The sequence below is a fragment of the Canis lupus genome, chromosome 24, assembly GCF_003254725.2.
Source record: "Canis lupus dingo isolate Sandy chromosome 24, ASM325472v2, whole genome shotgun sequence".
In the NCBI taxonomy this organism is placed as follows: domain Eukaryota; kingdom Metazoa; phylum Chordata; class Mammalia; order Carnivora; family Canidae; genus Canis; species Canis lupus.
Window position 1 is genome coordinate 26,554,692 of NC_064266.1, and position 20,247 is coordinate 26,574,938.

Sequence of the window (20,247 nt, forward strand, 5' to 3'; positions counted from 1 at the left end):
AAGCTCTCATTCTGGCCCATTCTCACCTTTACAGGCAGGAGAGCTGAGGCCCAAAGAGAGGGATGGCCCCTGATGACTCACTGGCTGAGCCAGACCAAAAGCCAGGCTGCTACCACCTAGCCCCAATCTGGACATTCTGTGCCCTTGCAGAGAAGACCCTAATAGATGAGTGGGCCTCCCCGGAACTGGCTGGGGCCCCCCTCGCTTGGATATGTCCCCATGCCAGCTGCCTTCTGGGTTTCACAGAGCTGGGGTATTATCTACATCACTGGAGGAGTTATCTGGATGGTATCTAACCATGCATATGGTGAGGAAGCATTCATTATTCCTAGGATCCTTCAGCACATTTGTGTGTGTGTCTGTGGTGGTGTACCTAAATTTATATAATCTGTGTTTTAAATCCCTCAGCTAAAAAAAAAAAAAGAAAGAAAAGAAAAAATCAACTATTTATCCTGCTTTTTCCACACAAAACTCCCTCAAGGTTACTGCATGGTTGATGAAGGGAACGTTCCAGAAGTACTCTAGCTAAAGACAAGCCAGGATGGGGGGGAAAGAACAGCACTGTCTGCATTCGCTAATGAGGGAGTGGATCCAGGTGAGGATCACCAATGGCCAATCCCATAAGAGATCAGATATTACATGCCTCCTGATGGAAATAAATAATACCACTTACGGAGGAGTGTTCCCCAAAACAATGAAAACCCCCAAACCGGATCACACCTCTTGTTCTGCCCTCCCATTTACAGGAAATACAGGTGATAGGAGAAGCCCACGGAATGACCCCCACAGGGATGTAATCAGTAGATCTGGACTGTGAGAAATGCTGTAGGATAAATGACCTTGTTTCAACAAAATGTACAGGGAGAAGAAAAGAGGAGAGGGAATCTATAAATTAAAATATATTTATTAAGGGACATACAGAAAACAGCAATGTATATACCTTATTTGGATCCTGATTCAATGCGCTGGGGAAATTTAAACATTCACTGCATACAATATGAAAGGACCACTGCTAGTTTAGGTGTGGTAATGCTAGTGTGGTTGCACATTTTTTTTTATTTTAATTTTTTAAAATATTTTATTTATTTATTCATGAGAGACACACAGAGGCAGAGACACAGACAGAGGGAGAAGCAGGTTCCCTGCAGGGAGCCTGATGCAGGACTTGATCCCAGGACCCCGGGATCACCACCTGAGCCACAGGCAGACACTCAACCACTGAGCCACCCAGGCATCCCCTTTTCTTAATTTTTTTTTAAAAGATGTATTTATTTATTCATTCAGAGAGAGTGAGAGAGAGGCAGAGACACAGGCAGAGGGAGAAGCAGGCTCCATGCAGGAAGCCCGATGCGGAACTCGATCCCGGGTCTCCAGGATCACACCCCGGGCTGCAGGCGGCGCCAAACCGCTGCGCCACCGGGGCTGCCCCCCTTTTCTTAATTTTTAAAAAAGATTTATTTATTTAAGGGAGAGACTGTGTGTGTGTGTGTGTGTGTGTGTGTGTGCGCACACACTCACAAGAAAGCGCAAGCAGGGGGAAGAGGGGCAGCAGGAGAATCTCAAGCAGACTCCCTGATGAGTTGTGGAGCCCAATGCGGGGCTCAATTCCAGGACTCTGGAATCATGACCTGAGCCAAGGGCAGACATTTAACTGACTGAGCCACCCAGGCACCCCATGATTTACATTTTAAAAAAGGTTTGGATAGGACTTCCGAGATGTGCTTCAAAATACTCCGGGGACTGGGGAAGCTGGGGAGGTAAATGTGTGAGGGTAGCCATGAAGCAAAGCTCTCCATGTGCTGGTAACTCGTGCAGCTGGGGTATGGGTACATGGAGCTTGCTGTATACTATTATCCATAATAAAAGTAAAAAATAATCAATCTCCTACTTAACAGGTATGAAAAAATTGCCATGAGTGTTTGTCTTTTGGGAGGGACACCAGATGTCTGGGGAATGAGGTGGAGACTTCACCGTTTCTGTTTTGTACTGCTTGGATTTTACACCATGGCTCTGTATCATCCATTCAAGAACATAAATTCATTTCTTAAGAAGCACCCAATTTAAATAACAAACCTTAAAGTGAGCTCTTGATCACAGCTTTCATCCAAGGATTGCCTTTATTTCATTTTCTTCCAAATAACAGGTTGGGTACAATGAGTTAGCTCTAGCTCACTGTTCCAGGAGGGAAGGTACACATGTCCGCGATGTAGGGCTGCGTTCTGAAGACTCCTGGGTGCGTGGTACTTCCATGTGGTCCTCAGGTGCTCAGGGGACACACTTGGTGCATAGTAGAGGCCTCCCTCCATGTGTCCTTAGGCTCTCCGGTGTGGGGATGTGTGTGTGTGTGTGTGTGTGTGTGTGTGTGTGGTGGTGATGGCCCGTGGGGCAGTTGGGGCCGCAGAGATGGTAAGCGAAGGAGTTAAGCCCTTAGAGCTGCCAGACAATGTCATTTGAAAACACCAGGTATGAAATATAAATAACAGTCAGCTACTTTCCTTCAATTTCTAAGCAGTTGTGGGATCGATCAATTTATAAATCGACTGGCTGTCTAATCCACCTTCGCAGTCTTCTCTGCCACCACCTGGGGTCAGGGTGGGGTCGCCCCACCTACGGGACAAAGATATTGCCCTGTCACACCTAGGTGTGTGTGTGTGTGGTGGGGGGTGGGGGGGTCACTGCAGCTCCTGCAGTAGGCAGAGCACATTGGCTGCATAAGGGTTCCCTTGCCCCATGGTCCCCCGCAGCTGCACGGGGTGGAGGCTGGGGTGGGGAGGTGTGAGCTGCTCAGGGCAGTAAAGTTCATTCAGGAGAAACCAGGTGGAGTCCGGGTCCACTTTCATCAAGTGGAGGAAAACCCTGTGGAGAGACAGAAAGGAGGGTGGGCTGGAGTCTCAAGGGAGCAGAGAGAAGGGAGAGTGGCTAGTGTTCTCGAGACGGGGCAGCTTACTGGGTTATTTGGGGGAGAACCTGATAAAATCCAATCTCTTCGAATAGCAGAGCAAACCCACTGTAGTTCGTAAGACAGGGCCATTAGGATGGTCCCACAGCGCATAAAGAATTTCATATCCATTGACATTGAGAAGTAAAGTAAGTAGTCTGAGCAGAACAATACTGACATTAAACAAGCTCTTGGCAAAGAAACCAGCTAAGTCCTGGGGTTTCAAGCAGGAGTTTTTAAAGAAAACTGACGGGCTCCACTTCTCATTCCAGGCTCATAGGGCAAGCCCACACTCCGAGTCTCCAGGTCCTCATCCCTGTCCTGCCAACTTGCTGCTGAGCTCTGTAGTTCACCCTCTTCTGGCCACCAAGATCCATGGGTTCTTGATGGTCTGGACAGGCTCATAGAGATCAGACCCAGTTATTCTCCTGTAGCAGGAACCGACTGAGCTGGGCCCCCTGACTTTGGGTGGAGCCAGAGAACTGGTATCCTACACATGACAGGGACAGAGCTGAAGGGCCTGGGCCACCCAACACCACATACCTCCTGAGGGTGAGGCTCTTTAACTTGGCCTGAGCTTTGGGGTTGCAACCTTTGCCTCTCATCTGCTCATATCCCATTTCTGAATGACCAACCATGTGCTCAGGGCCACTGCACTGAGCAGTCCAAGTGTAAACTTCATACACTTGGCCAATTCAGTGATTCAGAGTCTGGATTTTCAATTCCAGGAAGGATGAGGCCCTCCCCTCGTTGGGCAGCTCCCTGTTGGTATGTATCACCGGCTCAGAGAGGTTGGCCTTCCTGGACCATTGTGCTTAGGTGGCTGCCCCCTATTTTTCTCTTTCAGGACACCCCTCCCAGCACTTACTGTCTATCAACTATCTCCCGTCCTCACAATACAGCTTCTGAGGGCTGCGACCACACCTTTTTTGGCTCACTGCTGTACCAGGCACCTGGGATGGCACATGGTAAGCCCTCAACGAATACTTGACCCAACAGGTTCTTATATTTAATTAGTGATTTATGACACTGCATGACAATGGCTTAAGATGACATACCTCTCTGGAAAATCACATCCTATAAAAGGATCTAAAGGAGAGGTCAACTGTTCACCACCAAGGAAGGTCTAGGGAAGGTTACCAACAGGATTCACATTATGGCAGACATCACTGCTATGTGGCTGTGGGAGATTAGTCCACTTATCACTGCTATGTGGGATTTTGCTGAGGCTTAAATGAGAAAACACAGATCCAGTCCTACACAGCGTCTAGCCCATGTGATCCTTACCTACCAAGTAATGGCATGGATAGTATCTATTTGATGAATCACATTTTATTCTTGATGACCTAGGAGCCTCTCCCATACTGTTGGGCAGCAAACAGGAATTTAATGCATGCTGAATGGAGCTAAATTCTGTTTTTAATTTTGTTAATCTGAAAAACCCGTGCCTTTAGGGGATTTGGGTCTTACTCTGGGGGAAGCCAGTTTTGCTTTCTTCCTTGGGTTTAGTAGACATCTGCTAAGGAGGCAAGGAAGGCAGGTGGGAAGGGAAGGGGGATCCTTTGAAAATTTTTCTGGCCTGGTTTGTGCCTAAACAATTTAAGTTTTCTTTACTTAGGATAATCTTGTGCTTATAATCTCAGCGGTGGTTGCTGGAGAAGTGATTAGAATATTCTAATTCATCGTTTCCACTTCACCGCAGAAAGGAGATGGGGCCTGCGTGGGAGACAATTTTTGTTTAAAAACAAAAATATCTTTGATAATTAGAGTGGCAAGGGAAATTATGAAAAAACACACCAAAAATGGGAAGCTGATTTCTATTTACATGTGACACAGTTGACAGTTTTTCCTGGTGCCAAAGATGGTTAGAATGCAAATGGCTTCATTTGATTTTTTTTTTCCCTCTTCCAGAACTGGAACAGTTTCTCAGGCTACAGCCTGGCGCACCGAGGAATAATTTGATCTGGGCACCACCCGGCGAAGTGGTGCCGTGGCCCACCTCAGTCAGGGCTCTGCTCTGCCTTATAGGGGCATGAATACCTTGCAATGTTCACTGTGAGTCCTTTTTAACATGCTAAATGCAGATGTTCTGCTCTTTGGCAGGAAAGGAAAAGGAGAGAGCCACTCTCTTTGCCCTGTGATAACTCTAAAATGCTCACAGAGAAACAAAGTAAGAATGTGTGGACAAAGTTCACCTTCTTTTATTAAGTGAGATCCAAACTCTTAGAAGAATTATTTCGGGTCTCCTTCCTTAGCTCTTAAAGGGGTAGACCCCCCAGAATGGCAGGGAGCCATACCAGTTCCCTCTCCTGCCTCTGGGGCTTGAGGCAAATTATTTTGCCTCTGTGAACCTGTTTCCTCTTTCTCCAAAGGAAGATGATCACACTCGCCCCACCCTCCTCACAAGTTTGTTGCCAGGCTCTAAGGAGATGAGGTGCAGGAAAACACTTTGAAGTGTATAATGAAAACACTGCTCCTTCCAGAGACTATGTGTGTGTCTAAGGAATAATTATCACTACCAACCTTTGCAGCACCGCCACACCACGGAAACTTCTCCGACACTCTGAAAAGGGCAAAACATTTGTCTTTTGTTTCACTCGTAATTTCCTTCATACTGACTTGGTGGGGGTCCCAGGCCTCAGCCAATGGCATTCTCATTTCGCCCGCTGTTTTCAGGAAAAAACAAATGCAATATTCTTTGCCCTCTGCGTGCCTGAAGCTGGGAGTGAAAACCATGCTGGGCAACCAGGTGCTGGCAGGTGTAGCTGTGCTCTTGCTTGGCGAAAGGCATGCGACCTGCTGAACTCTAAACACTGACACATTCTGAACCTGAACCCTTGTTCAGTTTAAGCCCCTGGGAGCTGAACACAGGCCTGGGAGGCCTTTGTCTGAGCTCAGTGGCCCAGCTTTGCTCCAAACTCTGGTACCACTTTGTCCTGCGGCCAGTTCTTGCCCATCCCGAGCTGGGGAGAGGGGTTCCCAGAAAGTGAAGAGCCAAAAGCTGAAGACCCTGAAAAGCCCTTTTGCATAATAGAAAGCCAGAAGACAAAGAGAGGACCTCCGCTTTGAAGTGACTGGGGTAACTGCCTGGAAAATGTTCCTAATACATCGTGAGACATGGCAGAGATGGCTGTTGAACATGCCAAATGGCCAGCTCCATGTTTTTTCAAACCTAAAGAGAAACACTTAAAAAAAATATATGTATACCATTTAAGTCCTGAACAAAAATTTCTTTCTCCTTCCCCCAGGCCCAAATCAGTGGCTCCAGGGAGCACAGTTATCAAGAGATTATCTGGTCCCCAGAGTTTCGGGAGGCACTCAGCTGTGCCTCATGCCTCTGAGTGTCCTGAGGCGAGTGATTATCTCTCAATAACCTGTAGGGCCGTGTAGCTTAAATGATAACTTGACTTTAAAAAATTTAGAACTCGCCGTTAGGCAGTTTCTAAGCAACCTCTGTTTCCATGGCAAAGAAGCCTGGTGTTTATACTGATTTTTCACTTAAAATGCGGTTTTATTGAATTTCGCTTCATGCAGGCAGCCATTTCCCTGCACTCCAGCCCTATCTACAATTGATGGGCATCAGCAAGTACCTAATAAACTCCAGACACCAAACCAACAGAAGCGGCTCATTCCTTTATGATCAATAGTGGCCTGCTCCGAGTGACAAAGCTGGGGGTGAGGTGGCCTGGGGAAATAGACAATGTGCTACTACTAGGTTCTGGTCAGCAGGGTTTGGGTCCCGCCTGTTTGTGGTTCACCGAACATTTCCTAGCACCTGCTCTAGCCCAAGCACTGAGCTGGGTATGTGGGACACAAAGATGGATGGACAAAGGCTCTGGCCTTGGGGCTCCGCATCTGGTAGGGAGGACAGACTATGCACAGAGGCACACGGTGCACTGCGGGGAGGGCTGCACATGTGAGGTGGAACCCAAGGAGGGGACACAGCCAAGTTGCTTCTCTGTAAGCATCAGCTCTAAGCCCCCTTCCAACGTCAACAGTCCACAGTGGTTCTCAAGCATGGGCACCGGATGGCCTCCCAAATATGGCAACACCCCAAAGAAATCCCTCTGTTGCAGATGCAAATACTATAGGGTGTGTCCTCACCATCTCGGTCTAGACAACATCTGCTCAAAAGCAGCTCTAGAAAACCGCCAGCCAATCCAGGCCTAGTGAAGCTAAATAAACTGTAAGTGAAATGCAGAGCTTCCACCTCTCCTGGGTGACAGGCTATTCTTTCTCTGTCAATTACTTGCTTGAGGGATCTGCTGCTCCTTGTCTCTTTCTGGATTTATAAAATGCTCTCATGAGCTGTCTGCATAAGTGCCAGTGGTAAAGAACTTGTGGCTTTGTGATCTGTTTATTTATTTATTTATTTATTTGGGGCTTCTAAAGAAGTTATTCAGGGATGAAACCTTAGGAACATGATACGGGCTGTCTCTACATGGCCATGACTAAATGCAATCAGAAAATGAACTCACTCATTGGGAAGCAGGCACGCCCACAAAGTTATTCGAGCTTCCCTGCTATTCCCTCTCTGGCAGAACCTGTACGCTCTTCTCTTCTCCGGCCATCTCCTCCCGTGACTCGGTGCACGCCGATGCTACAAATGAGGCTGTGTGTTTCCTTTTAAACAAATGGATGCTCGGGGTGTCGACGTGTCCTAGCCAGCGAGCGGTGGGGTGATGTTTCTATCTCGGTAATTTACTCTAATGGGTCTCGGTTCATTGGTTAACCAGTATTTCAAGCCTGTCCTTTCTTGCTATTCAATTTAGCTATCTTCTCCTGCGAGGAGGTCGTTTTTTTGTTTCTAAATGTTGGAAATGGAGGATTATGACTTGGAGCAACGATTTACTCTCCAAATAAATACTACCAATTACCTCTGCAGCTATATGTACTCGTTAGACTTAACTATATTTACCTGTTCGAAACCATTCATCTATCGATCTAACTCCATCTCGCATACTCACACAAAGACCGCTAATAAAAATATTTAAATGCAACAGGAACAGGATTTAAAACCATAAACACCAGTAGAAGCTTACAATGCTAATCGCACCCCTAAAGTACCACAAGACAAAGTATCATAAATGCAGTGGAGTGACTCCATTGCTTTGTGCATATTTAAAAAGATATGGCACTGAGAGGACCAATCTGTTACAGACAATTCAAAAATAAGCCAGACCTAGAAGGGTTTAAATCCCACTGGGGCAGGATTTAAAAGCAGCCCTTTCCATCTGGCTGCCTTGCCTGCCTTGAGGCCCCCCGCAGGCCTAGATCCACCCCCCTAGCCACGACGCCGCTGGGCACAGATTTCAAAGCGGCCCTGTGCCAGAGTACACAGGGGGCTGACTCAGGCCACATGGAGCGTTTCCTACTCCACACCCACCCTCTCACCCCAAAGGTGTATACCCTTGAAAATAAAGACATCTTTGTAGCAGCCTACCTATTTTGTCCCCCTCCCCCCAACTGTTTTCCTGGAACCCACGCTTTGGCACTAAGCCAGGAGCCTCTGCTGATGGATGCGAGGAAGAAGCAGCTCTAGGAAGCTTAGTTGTGTATTCACTGCAAGGACGTTAGAAACATTAGTCACAACAATACCCAGCATTCTTCTAAGATGACCCATGCAGAAATTTTTTAGGGTTCAAAACCAAGGAGAGCTGTGCTTCTTTCTGCGGAGCTCTCTTTTCTTATTTCAGGGATGCCGGAAGGTGCAAAATTGATGCATTTCCCTCTTTGCTCTGTCTGCGGAAGATGAGAGCCACACTGAAGGCTTGTCTCCAGCAAGGGTGCAGAACTCTAGGTGTGCACTTTATATGTTAACCTCAACCCTGGTTTCACCTTGTTTTTTCCCCTTTATTATTTTTGTTGCATATACTTAATTGATAAGATGCCCTAGGTCTCTTTTGGAATCAGGAGGAAGTTAATAATGCTAACAACTACTTACATACTTTTTCCTCTCTGTTGACATTTTGTGCTGAAGAATAATATGCATGAGTTTACTGAATCCTGCAATAATTTGATTAGGTGGAAGATAGCAGATATGCTCACTCTAGTCTTGCAGACGAGGGAGCAAAGACTTGGAGAAGTAAACTGGCCCAGGGCTGTGCTGCCATGAGCAGCAATGTGAAGTCCACTCTAACCTGGTATTCATCTTTACAATCCTTCAGCTCTCAACACAGTATTTGCATGTTAATAAAAAAATTTTTGTGAATAAACACACATAAAATAAGATAATGAAGGCTGTTTTCCTGGCTGGTTTGCTCAGTACTGAAATCATGACATTCACACCAGTCTCTTAAGTGCTCAGGACAGACCACGGACCCTGCAAAGTGATGAAACAGGTACCCTATAGTCTGCCAAGGCTTTTGACATGTGAAACCCACTTTGTGCAGGTGGTCCTGCTCCCCGGAGCATCAAGCGCATCCTGGTTCCCAACCCAGTGCGGTGACACGCAGGCATGCCCCACACCTGCTTTACTACTAGGGGGTAAAACGGTTGACCTCGGTCAATTATCAATCACAGGACAACACCAAGGAAGCAGGAGAAGGATGGGTGGCATTTGGTTTAAGTAGCACCGAGGTCCCTGCCTTCAGATCTGAAACCCAGCAACCCACTTTGTTTATAATCTGCATGGCAGATGTCTCTTATCTTTGACACCAGGAAATCATGCCAGTATATGCACAGTGAACAGCTTCAGATCTGAGTGTATTTTTAGAACAATGAGCCTGGAAAAGAAAAGCAGCAATGCCTGTCAAAAGATGGATAATAGGAAAGCTAACTACTTGGGTCTGGATTTGTCAACTATTAATCAAATGTCAAAAGGAAAAATATTAGGAGTGCCCTCATTGCCATGCTGGGTGCAATCCAAGGGGGAAACAGCTTTGCAGCCCAAACTCAAACAAACTGCCCACAACATTTAAGGGGAAGAGCTACTAATTTCAAGCTCAGCTGAACTAACGGATCACCTCTGTGGCTCCTGATCTGTTCAAATATAATAGGCCCATGTGTGGGTAAAGAGAGGAGCCGGGCTCTGACGGGGATGAAATGAACCAGCCCGTGCCAGTCTATGTTCGTCCAGGGTTTGAAGGCACCGGCTGGTTCTTTGATAGGCTAGGATCCTACTGCTAGAAAGAAAGTGGGGAAGTCAGCCAGTAAATGAACCTTGAAACCTGGTCCTGACTTCTCACGCAGAGGGTGGTAGGGGGAGGTGGCACAATTAACATGAAAAGATCATTCCGGGGTGAAAAACTCTCTTCGGAGTTCAGTAAAGATGAGGTAGGCTTATAATAAGGAACACTATGCCCAAGTGCACAAGTGTTCATATAATATATACACACTGCACCATATATTTGGTGTATTTATAGATATTCCTAACAGGTGTGTACACACACACACAACTATACCTGCGAGGGCAGAGGCTTCCTCTCTCTTGCTTTTGTCTCGTTTCAGTACCTGGAACAGTGCCTGACACACAGCAGCTCCTCAGCTGGTCAGGAGAATGAACAGACTTGTCAGGTGCGACTCCCTCACATAGAAATGCAATTCATGTGCACATTGACTCTGGGAGGAAGGGGTCACCATCATCCTTAGTTTACAGAGGTGGGAAACGAGGTACAAGGACATGAAGTCATTTGGTCAAAGCCACAGATCCAATAAGATCTGAGCCTAGGTTTGTCTGCCTCCAAGGCTGTGTACCCTCTGCCCTTGTGTACAATGGCTAGGCAGAGGAGGCTGGGAGGGAGCCCCCACCTCCAGCCACAGCACCCCCTTCCTGGCCACCACCACACAAAGGACCACAGCATTCAGTACCCGCACAACCATCTAGTCACTACCTGCTGGCACTCTACATCCCCACCTGGGTCCTGGGCTGCGCTGGTGGAGGCAGGCCTGGGGGTGGAGACCAAGTGGCCTAAGAGCATTGTTCTTTCATGGTGAGACCTGTGGAGCACAGACTTCATCTTTTTCAAAACAGGTATTGCCTTGTTTGTTCCTTTTAGCCCTAGGGTAGAAGGCTTATTAGATTATTTAAGACCTCTCTGCAAAAGACAAGGAGACTCAGAGGCTGCTCAGAGATAGGCCCAAGGAGCATGGTTTCGACAGAGTTCAGTTGAATCAAGCTGACACTGTGTACTGGCTTTAAGGAAAAACACAGAAATTTAGGGTATGTGCTCTCATCTCAGATTCCTTTCATGTGGGGGAAGGAAGAGCTCCATGGTCAGAAAGGCACAGAACTGTGGAGGCCCACTGCATGATGGGAGAAATCTCGGAGGCTTCCAGGGCTACTGGGGAATTTCAATCAGTTGAATGGGCCTCTGCCATGGTTGAGGTGGAGGCATGGCTGACCTGTTCTTTGTAATCTCATGCTTACCCTCAGAGACACTGCCTCATTTACAACTTGTGGTATGCTGACCCCTCCTTCCACACCCCAAATAGGATTTTCTTATTTGTTATCCATTGAAATTATTTAACTAGATGGACTTTGGGGGAGCTGGTATTTTTCTTGCATAGCCAGTTAATAGTGACACCTAGTGGTAACAGACGGTGAGGTTCTATTCTACCCCCGCCCCCCCACCCTTCCCCCAAGTTGCAAGATTTATTTTCCTCCTTACAAGGCACATTCGCTAGATAAAAGCATTAAACTGGAATGGCATTTCTGGTCTTAGCATTTACAGCCTTGGTTATATCAACCACCCCCTGATCAATTTCCATTTCTAGAGTTTACAGCCTGGATGTAAAAGCCTGCCACAAAGGCTCTATTTAATATGACAAATTAAAAAAGCAAACATAGGCTTGGTCATTCTTTGGAGCCAGGAAAAGCAAACAGGAGGGAGGAAAAAAGCTAATGGTAATGCACACAAAGAGAAACTTTCACGGAGCTGCTGAATTTGTCTCCGCACCAAGCACCAACGGTAGGGAGGCTGGCCCTCAGAGGTTCCGGCCTCCACCTGCCGGACCCACAGACTCGTGAAGTGGAGCAGAGGAGCCTGCCCCCAAAAGCATTTTGGTGTGTGGACTGACTTAAGCCAGAGGCAACAGAGACCCAGCAGAGGCAATAGAGACCCAGCAGATTCAAGACAAATTCTTACTTCTCTGTTAACTACCAGAAAGAATTTGAAGAGGGGCCTGGCCCAGAAAGAGAGCTATTACCTCGGATAACTTTTCTTCTGAATAACCTATGCATATGGTAGGGCCAACATCTAATTACCAAACCTCTGTTCTTCTTAAGGCAGGGCCCTTGAGTCACCCTCCTCCCCTGGTGACACCCAGGCCCCTAGGCCATTCCTGAGCTCAGGATGGCAAAGAAGCCTCAACTACCCCACATGACCTTGGGGTAGTTATAAGGGTACCCTTAGGTGTGAAATAAAAAAATGTGTTTTGTCTCCTATTAATCTGTCTTAACTCAATTATCAGGCCAGCCAAAGAACCTAGAAGGGTGAAGTAGAAGGAAACTTCTTCCACCCCTCAAACGGCTGCTCACCTAGCTCCCTGCAGAGCAGGTGCTGGCCCTCACTATTCCCCCGCCAGCCCTGTCGGACAGAGGGGCTGTCCACCCTGCACCAGCAACTCACTAGCTCTGAGGAAGCTGGGACATCTGTGGACAGTTCTGGCTTTCACTGGTTCTTCTCAACACTTAGCTGAAGCTGGTGGCTGAACACTTAACTACAAAGTCTTGGCCCTCACAATCCACACAACAGCCTTCCCTTCTCCCACGAGCAGGTGGTCGGGGTCAGCACCTACTTCATGGGGTGCAGACCCGGGGCGGAGGCAGGAGTGAGGGTGGGGGCGGCAATGAAGTTTCTGAGGGTGGGGGCCAACAATGAGGTTTCTGCAACTGTTCCTATAAGAGATGAGGGGGGCTTGGCCTGCCAGCTTGGAGGTGAAGAGACACAGAGTCTGAAGAGAGATTTTGCAAGTTAGGTGGACAGGCTTCCCTTCTAGAATGGAGATGTGGGGTGTGAGGGAAAGAGGAAAGTGAAGGACAAACAACTGGATGGAAGGTGAAGCTACTCACTGAGCCAGGGGACCTGGTTCATTGGTCCCCGAGATGAGGGAGCAGAAGGCTACATCACTTGTAGGCTCAAGTGTTCCAGTACCCACCCCCACCTCCCTCTCTTCCTTCAGGAACGAGGCTCACAAAGAGACCAGGTTTTCCATTGTCTCAGGCTTCTTTTCCCATTTACAGAGCTTATTAATTTCTGAATCAAGATGCCAAATCAGTTCTTGATCAAGGACAACACTGGTTTTTTCCCTTGACTTCAAAATAAGTTTGCAGATGATGTGTTGGTGAACCAATCAACCTTGCACTTCCTCGCCTCCCAGCCTGGCAAGAGGGAGGTCATCTGACTCAACCCTGAATGGAATGCGGTAGAGCAAACAAAGGCGCTGCAGTCAAGTGGTCTGGCTGCATTTTCCTCCTCCAGAGGCACCCTGAATACCAACTCAAGACTCAGCAAGGTCCAATTCCAGGTTTAATTGCTGTTAGCGGCACAAAAGAAAATTAGAAATGAAAAGATAATGACTGGTGGATATTTGTTTGATGGGTCTCAACTTGTAGGACGGGTATGGGGTGGGTGTAGGAAAAGTAGAATGGGACAGAGAATGGGAAAGTCAGATCTTTGTGACTCTTGGTTGTAACTGGTACACAGAGAATTTACTTCAAGATGAATTCATTACGTTCTTGAGCTGTACCTGAAATCAGCAGTAGCTTCAGCAACACCGCCCGGGGGAGGAGTATTTTCACCCCGAGTTGGTTCTTTAAGGAACAAGAATGAGGATAAGAGAAGCTGGTTGGGATGCGCCCCTGTGCTCAAGAAACCATGACTGATTCTGAGCCTAGGGGAAGTGACGGGAAAGTGACAGAAAGAAAAAAGGGAACTGGGGAAATCAAAAGCAAAAAATTGCAAAGGACAATAAATCAATTCAAAAGGATATTTCCATCACTCCCAGAGAGTGCAAGATTTGTAAGGGAGCAAGCAGCTTCCTCATTTCACAGTCTGAGCGGCCTTGCAGCCCTTCAGGGAACAAGAGAACTCCTACCCCACCAAGGAAGATCGGGGACTCATTTCTAGAAGCCTAAGAAGTGGGAGGGATTGTTGATTTGCTCTGGGACATAGAGCTGCAGTGCCCAGGGTAGTACACAGTGCCAGGCCAGGGAAGCCAACTTTTATTCCGACACCCGGGGGAGGGTAGGTCCACTCTGGCCCCCCTGCCCCAGCTGGATGGAGAGTTGGGGCAGGGGGGGCCACAGTGATTTTTGGTCCCAAGTCTGGGGAATGCTGCTGTGCTCAGAGTTTTAGCTTTTGAGAAAAATCCTTTAGGGCTCAAGGAACCAGACATAGCTTCTTCCGTTAGAGGTGGCACAGCTATTTGAGAATAAGCTAAACTCTTGGAAATTACCATCACATAATTTCAGAGTTGGAAAAGGCCCTTTAGACCATTAGTTCAGCAATTTTATGTTTCTTGGTTCACAGACTCCTATTATAATCAGATGAAGGCTGTGGACTCTATCTAGAAAAAGGAATATAAGTGTCTGCTTACACACACCCAATTTTATGTACAATTTGCAAGGGTTAAAACACTTGATGTCCATTAAGATGCTCTGTGGAATCAAGGTGAGCCAGATCAGTAACCCAATGCTTATGCTTTGCAGAAGAGGGAGCTGAGGTCCAGAGAGGTGCCAGGGTTACCAGTGATCACTAGAATAGGGCCTAGAAGTGGATCTCTCTCCGATTGGGAGAGTGCTTTGTCCCCTTCGGCACGCCATCTTTCTGCCTTTTGCCCCTCTGGAATTGCTGCTGACGCTGCAGCAGAGGAAAAGGTTACTTGCAAAGAGAAATGCATCTAGTAAAAATACCATCTCTAGAGTTGGCCCAGTTAAAGAAACCATATTAACCTGGCAAGAAGAGCGAGGAGAGAAAAGAACAGAGATGCCTCGACTCCACTTGCCATTAGCAAATCATCTATAATTTAGAGCAAACGTAAAGGGATGTGGGTGATCAAGCAGACGTACCTCCTGGCAGCCTCTTGTAATTTCATGGGCTGTTTGGCGCTGAGGTAAATCAAGCAGGCATCAGCCACTTTATTCAGGTCGCTGTCACCTGCGGAGAGGGAAAACAAAACAAGCATCCGCCCTCAGACTTCATTTGGGCCAAGCAGTAAGCAACTGCTGTCTGGTGAACCCTGGGCTCTTTACTCCATCCGGCAAGGCAGAGAAACATCAAGATGGGTGGGACAATGAAGCCAAAGAAAGAATGAAGGATGAACACGTGAAAGGAGAGGAGAGAGCACGACCGGATGTGGGGCGCCATGCCGCTGGCGAAACCGTGTGCAGGGTGTGTGTCACCGAGGGAGAGTGGCTGGTACCTACCTAGGTCCAGTCTCTCGCAGAGGGGGCCCAGGCCCTGCAGAACAGCCAGCTGCAGCTTGAAAGCCAGCGTGTGGGAGTATACCGGGCCAGCCCGGGCACTGACAGGAGCTTGGGTGACTAAGGAGCCAGCCAGCTTTGGCAGGATGTCTTTGCAGAACCGGCTTCTCAGAAAGTCGCCACACTTGCCTCCGAGGGTACGTAAGACCTGCAGAAACAGCCCCGGGTCTGGTGACTGCACATTGCCAAGGCAGCACAGAGCTAAGGAACGTCTGGTAATTCAATTTCTTCTTGAAAAAAAAAAAAAAAAATAGAATTACTGCTGTTAATTCCTTGCCCATGGTTTGTGATTCTGACAGTTATGAATTTGGAGGTCTCTGCTCCCAAGGCATGGCTGCTTCTATCCATAAATACAGATTACATGGGGAATAATTCAAAGGAATCTTGGGTTGGATAAATAATATGATTAATACCTTGATTTTCCTCCCTTTTTTGGTTAAAAAAAAAAGAAGAGCTTAAAGCAGTTCATATAGATCATCTCTTGACTCTTCCTAACATCCCTTGAGAAAAGACTTGTGCTTTGAACTCTAGCTAGCTGAACAAACACAAACAGGGCAGCCCAACTACTGCTGCATACAGGACCCAGAAGGGCAGAGGCTGACTGTGTCAGTGCCCAGCAGTTAGGGCCATATTGGAGCCCTTCCTGTCTCACTGCACCGTCTCCTATGCACGTCACCCTTGTCCTGTCCTCCACAACAGGCGGCTTCTTTGCATCTTGTTTTAAACTCTCTCTAGCAGAACATATTGAAACGTTGTGCCCCACCGCACAAGGCTGAATATACAGGATAATAGGAATTTCTTTAAAAATTGGTCAGCAAGGCATAACCAGCGGTGTTGGCTGACTTTGCAGAGAATGAGGCCCTGACTTGAGGTCCCACAGCTGGGCTGTACACAGCCCTCTAGGCCTCGGATGTCATCAGCATGTCTGGGGGTAGAAAAGCAGCCTCAGTTACAGTGTACACATCTTTCTCCTTTTTCTACACCTGCTGTCATTTCAGGTTACCTCTTAATTTCCATAAGGGAAAGTAGCACACCTGAATAAAATTTAGCGAGACCCCCCTCCCCGCCTCGCATTATCCCAGCCTCCCTCTTCCCCTTTCTGTGTGTCTGTGATTTTGTATATTTTGCTTTAGAATAAAAATATTAGTAATTTTATACGTTTTAAATGTAAGCTCTGGTTTTGGTCCAGTATCTGCTGAAGAATCTTACAGAAAACCCAAATACTTTTGTCAAGTATACCAGCTGCGTTCTTGGCTTCACTTTAGGTCCCTACACATCTTTTTTCTTTGCGTCATCTTGCTCACCTACTCCTAATTTATGTTAGCTTGCCCTGGGAAATAGATCTCTGTAGGTTGCCTTAAGTACTTTTTAGAAAAAGGAAGAATATAAATAAATAAGCCAAAATGTGTGCTGATAGAAACCAAACTAAGTCAGGGAGAATAATACCTGACATATATATATATAGCTTTTAACTTTTCAAAGCATTTCACCAAAATAGACCCATTTTATCCTTGACAACAATACTATGAGGATGGTGGAACACATGCTCCTGAGGCCAACTTGAAAAACAGGTGGTCACAGGCTTTGCTCAGAGTCACCTGGATGGGCAGAGGATGCCCACTGCTAGAACCCAGGCCCTTTCACCTTGACTCCTGTGTGGTGCTAAGAAGGTGGGCACAAACTCACAGGTTTGGGGTTTACCACTTACTAGCTGTGTGATCTTGAGAAAAATCCCTGAACTTCTCTGAGCCTGTTTCCTCCTCTGTCAAAAATGGGGAGAATAGGGCAGCCCGGGTGTCTCAGCAGTTTAGCGCTGCCTTCAGCCCAGGGCCTGATCCTGGAGCCACAGGATCGAGTCCCATATCGGGCTTCCTGCATGGAGCCTGATTCTCCCGCTGCCTGTGTCTCTGCCTCTCTCTCTCTCTCTCATGAATAAATAAATAAAATCTTAAAAAAAAAAAATGGGGAGAATAGTAGCTCCCTCACACAGCTGTTGTAAGGAGATAACTTCCCATGTGAGGACGTGCCAAGCACACAGTGGGTGCTCAATACTGGCAGTCCTTTTTACCTGCTAGTTCCTTCTGCTTCTAACTCAAGAGGAGACTGACTTTTGCTTTCTTCTTTGTACTTTTCTTATCCTGCTATGCTTTCTTCAAGGTATGACATTGCTATCAACTAAGATGAGAACGAATCCGCAAAGACATGGCAGTGCTCTGTGCTGAGTGCCCCCCACCCCCCACAGCTGACAGTGGTGAGGCATCAGCACAGTACCTTGAAGGCTCTGAGCACCACCAGGGGGTCATCATTGGTGAGTCGGTGCACAAGTGGGGGCCAGGCCCGATGAGCCAAGGGAAGGAGCTGGTTCTTGTGGGACTGCAGAACAACCACACACAAATTCAGCACATCCAACACCTGAAAAAAGAGAGGATGTGATTTAGGCAGAGTAGGAGTTAGTCATGGGAAGAGTGTAAGAGTGTTCCTAAAAGGTCCCGGAGGTGGAAACAGCCATGGGGACAACCCAGAGGAGGGAGGCCTTGCAGGGGTTAGGGAACTAAAGGAAGGGCCTCATGCAGTACAGCACAACACAGGAGGGGTAAGAGGTAGCCCCTGAAGGTATCACATTATGAATTTTTTATTTCATACTAAGTGCAGCAGAGAGCCATCGGAATGTTTTAGGCAGGAAAGTGCCATGATACAATTCATGTTTTAAAAAGGGCATTCTGGCTGCTGAGTGGGGAGGGGCCTGTGACAAGAGAGAGATGGAAGCAGGCCCCTCAGGAAGCAGCCAGAAGAGAGGAAGACTGGGATGTGGCCACAGGGAGGTGGCAGAGGAATGAAGGGGTTTGGGGACTATCTTGGAGGTGTGTATATGCTGAATGTGTATATGAGGTGTGTATATGAATGTGTGTATATGCTGATGGATTAGATATTGGGGCAATAGAGACAGGTATCGGGGCAGCCCCGGTGGTGCAGCAGTTTAGCACCGCCTGCAGCCCGGGGTATGATCCTGGAGACCCGGGATCAAGTCCCATGTTGGGCTCCTTGCATGGAGCCTGCTTCTCCCTCTGCCTGTCTCTATCTCTCTCTGTGTGTGTCTCTCCTGAATAAATAAATAAAATAAATAAAATAAAATAAAATAAAATAAAATAGACAGGTATCCAAAGGGACTGCCTGGAGTCAGGCTTAGCAACTGAACAGATGCAGGTGCCACTGGATGAGACAGGAGGGGAGGATGCTGGGAAGCTGGGTTAGATTATGTTCTCTTTCTTCTACATGGAAAGGCCAAGTAGGCAGCTTTCTTCTTCATAGGTCTACCTCAGAAGAAAGGTTTCACGTAGCCTAGATGTAAATTGGATTTTTTACCCTCCCTGAGAATATGTGTCCTGATCTCCCATAGCTCAGAGTGCACTAAAGACCACTGGCCTGCCTCAGTGTCGCTGGCAGGGGTCATGATGATGACCAATGTAGGCTTTCCTCCCAGAGATGGCCCACCTTCACAGAGGAGGGGAGGGCACACATCTAAGTCAGAAAGATACAGTGAGGTCTTTTAACATCAAGCACTAAGCCCTGCTGAATGTCTACTATGTGCTGGTCACATTGAGACCAGAACAGAAACAAAGAACAGGGTGCTTGGGTGCTGGGTGGCTTAGTTGGTTAACTGTCTGCCTTTGGCTCAGATCATGATTCTGGTGTCTTGGGATTGAGCCCCATGTCAGGCTCCCTACTCAGCAGGGTGTGTGTGTGTGTGTGTGTGTGTGTGTGTGTGTGTGTCTGCTTCTCCCTCTCCCTCTGTCCCTCCTCCCCACTCATGCTCTCTCAAATAAATAAATAAAAATCTGAAAAACAAAGAACAAAAGAGGGCCTGCCTTTGAGGGGGTACAGGCGGGCAGGAGAGTAAGAGAAACCTGGGCATATAGTGGATGACAGAGCAGTACAGGGGAGACAGTGCTATCACTGGCTTCTCGGTGAACTCTGTCACTAACTGGGCAAGTTACGTCAGACACCACTTGATTCCAAGACATACATTTCCTCTTTTGCCTGAAACATTTCATCTCCTTGCCTTTGTCCCTTTGCATGGCTGGCTCCTTTTCAGCCTTTAAGTCTTAGCTCAAACATCACCACCTCAAGAGAGGCATTCCCCAATGACCTGGTCGAAATCAGGGTATTAGCTCTGTCTTATTCAACAGGGTTTGGTACAGAGTAGGCTCCTATGCATGTTCACTGGATGGGTGAATTACTATTTTCTATCACAGAACCTGCTATTTACCTTCAGATACTTCCTTATCTTCTAAGTGTGTGTTGTGTATTTCCCCACAAGAGACAGGAAGTTCCATGAAGACAGGGATACCTGCTTCACTTCCTTCTATACATCCCCTGCCTGACCTGCAGCAGTCGGCAATAAACATTACGTGAATGAACAAATGAACGTGTATATGTGGCCTACTTGATGCTGTTTCATATTTATAATCAACAACCTAGCAAGGTAGATACCATCACATCCATTTTACAGAAGAAGCAAAGGCTTAAAAAGGTAAAGTAACTTCCTCAAGGTCACAGAGGCAAAGCCAGGAGGTGAGCTCAGGTATGTAGGTCTGACTCCAACGTTGGTGATCTCAAGAACTACGGGGTGAACACAACTGCTACAAAGCCTCCATAAAAGGGAAGACACTTGGCTAATATATCACACAGACATCTACAATCAAGCCTTGCATATAGCAGGCACTCAAAGAGTACTTGCTGAATGGAACAAGAGATGAATGCTAAGTGGTGCCTCTGGGGAAACAAAACAAATTTCACAAAGCACAGACCCTGAGATCTGAGATGATCTTGGATCGCGGTTTCTAGCCCACCACCCCGAGCAGGGCAGTGTGCTCTCACTGCCAAC

The 20,247-nt window shown here is 47.3% G+C and overlaps 1 protein-coding gene across 6 annotated transcripts in view; it reads right to left on the reverse strand.

Moving 5' to 3' along the window:
- Positions 1 to 2,098: 2,098 nt before the first annotated feature.
- TTI1 (TELO2 interacting protein 1) overlaps positions 2,099 to 20,247 on the reverse strand; it is a 46,838-nt gene continuing 28,689 nt past the window's right edge. For 2 of the 6 annotated variants that reach the window (XM_049100201.1, XM_025470038.3), the window contains 4 exons: positions 17,634 to 17,774; positions 15,306 to 15,510; positions 14,949 to 15,036; positions 2,099 to 2,856 (listed from right to left, as the gene is read on the reverse strand). In XM_049100201.1, coding sequence (XP_048956158.1) covers positions 2,673 to 2,856; positions 14,949 to 15,036; positions 15,306 to 15,510; positions 17,634 to 17,774 — 618 coding nt within the window. In that variant the 3' untranslated portion in view covers positions 2,099 to 2,672. Of the gene's footprint in view, positions 2,857 to 5,461; positions 5,502 to 10,341; positions 10,425 to 14,948; positions 15,037 to 15,305; positions 15,593 to 17,633; positions 17,775 to 20,247 lie in introns of those variants that run through there. The other 4 variants (XM_025470039.3, XR_004809010.2, XM_049100200.1 and 1 more) reach the window with 4 other exon arrangements.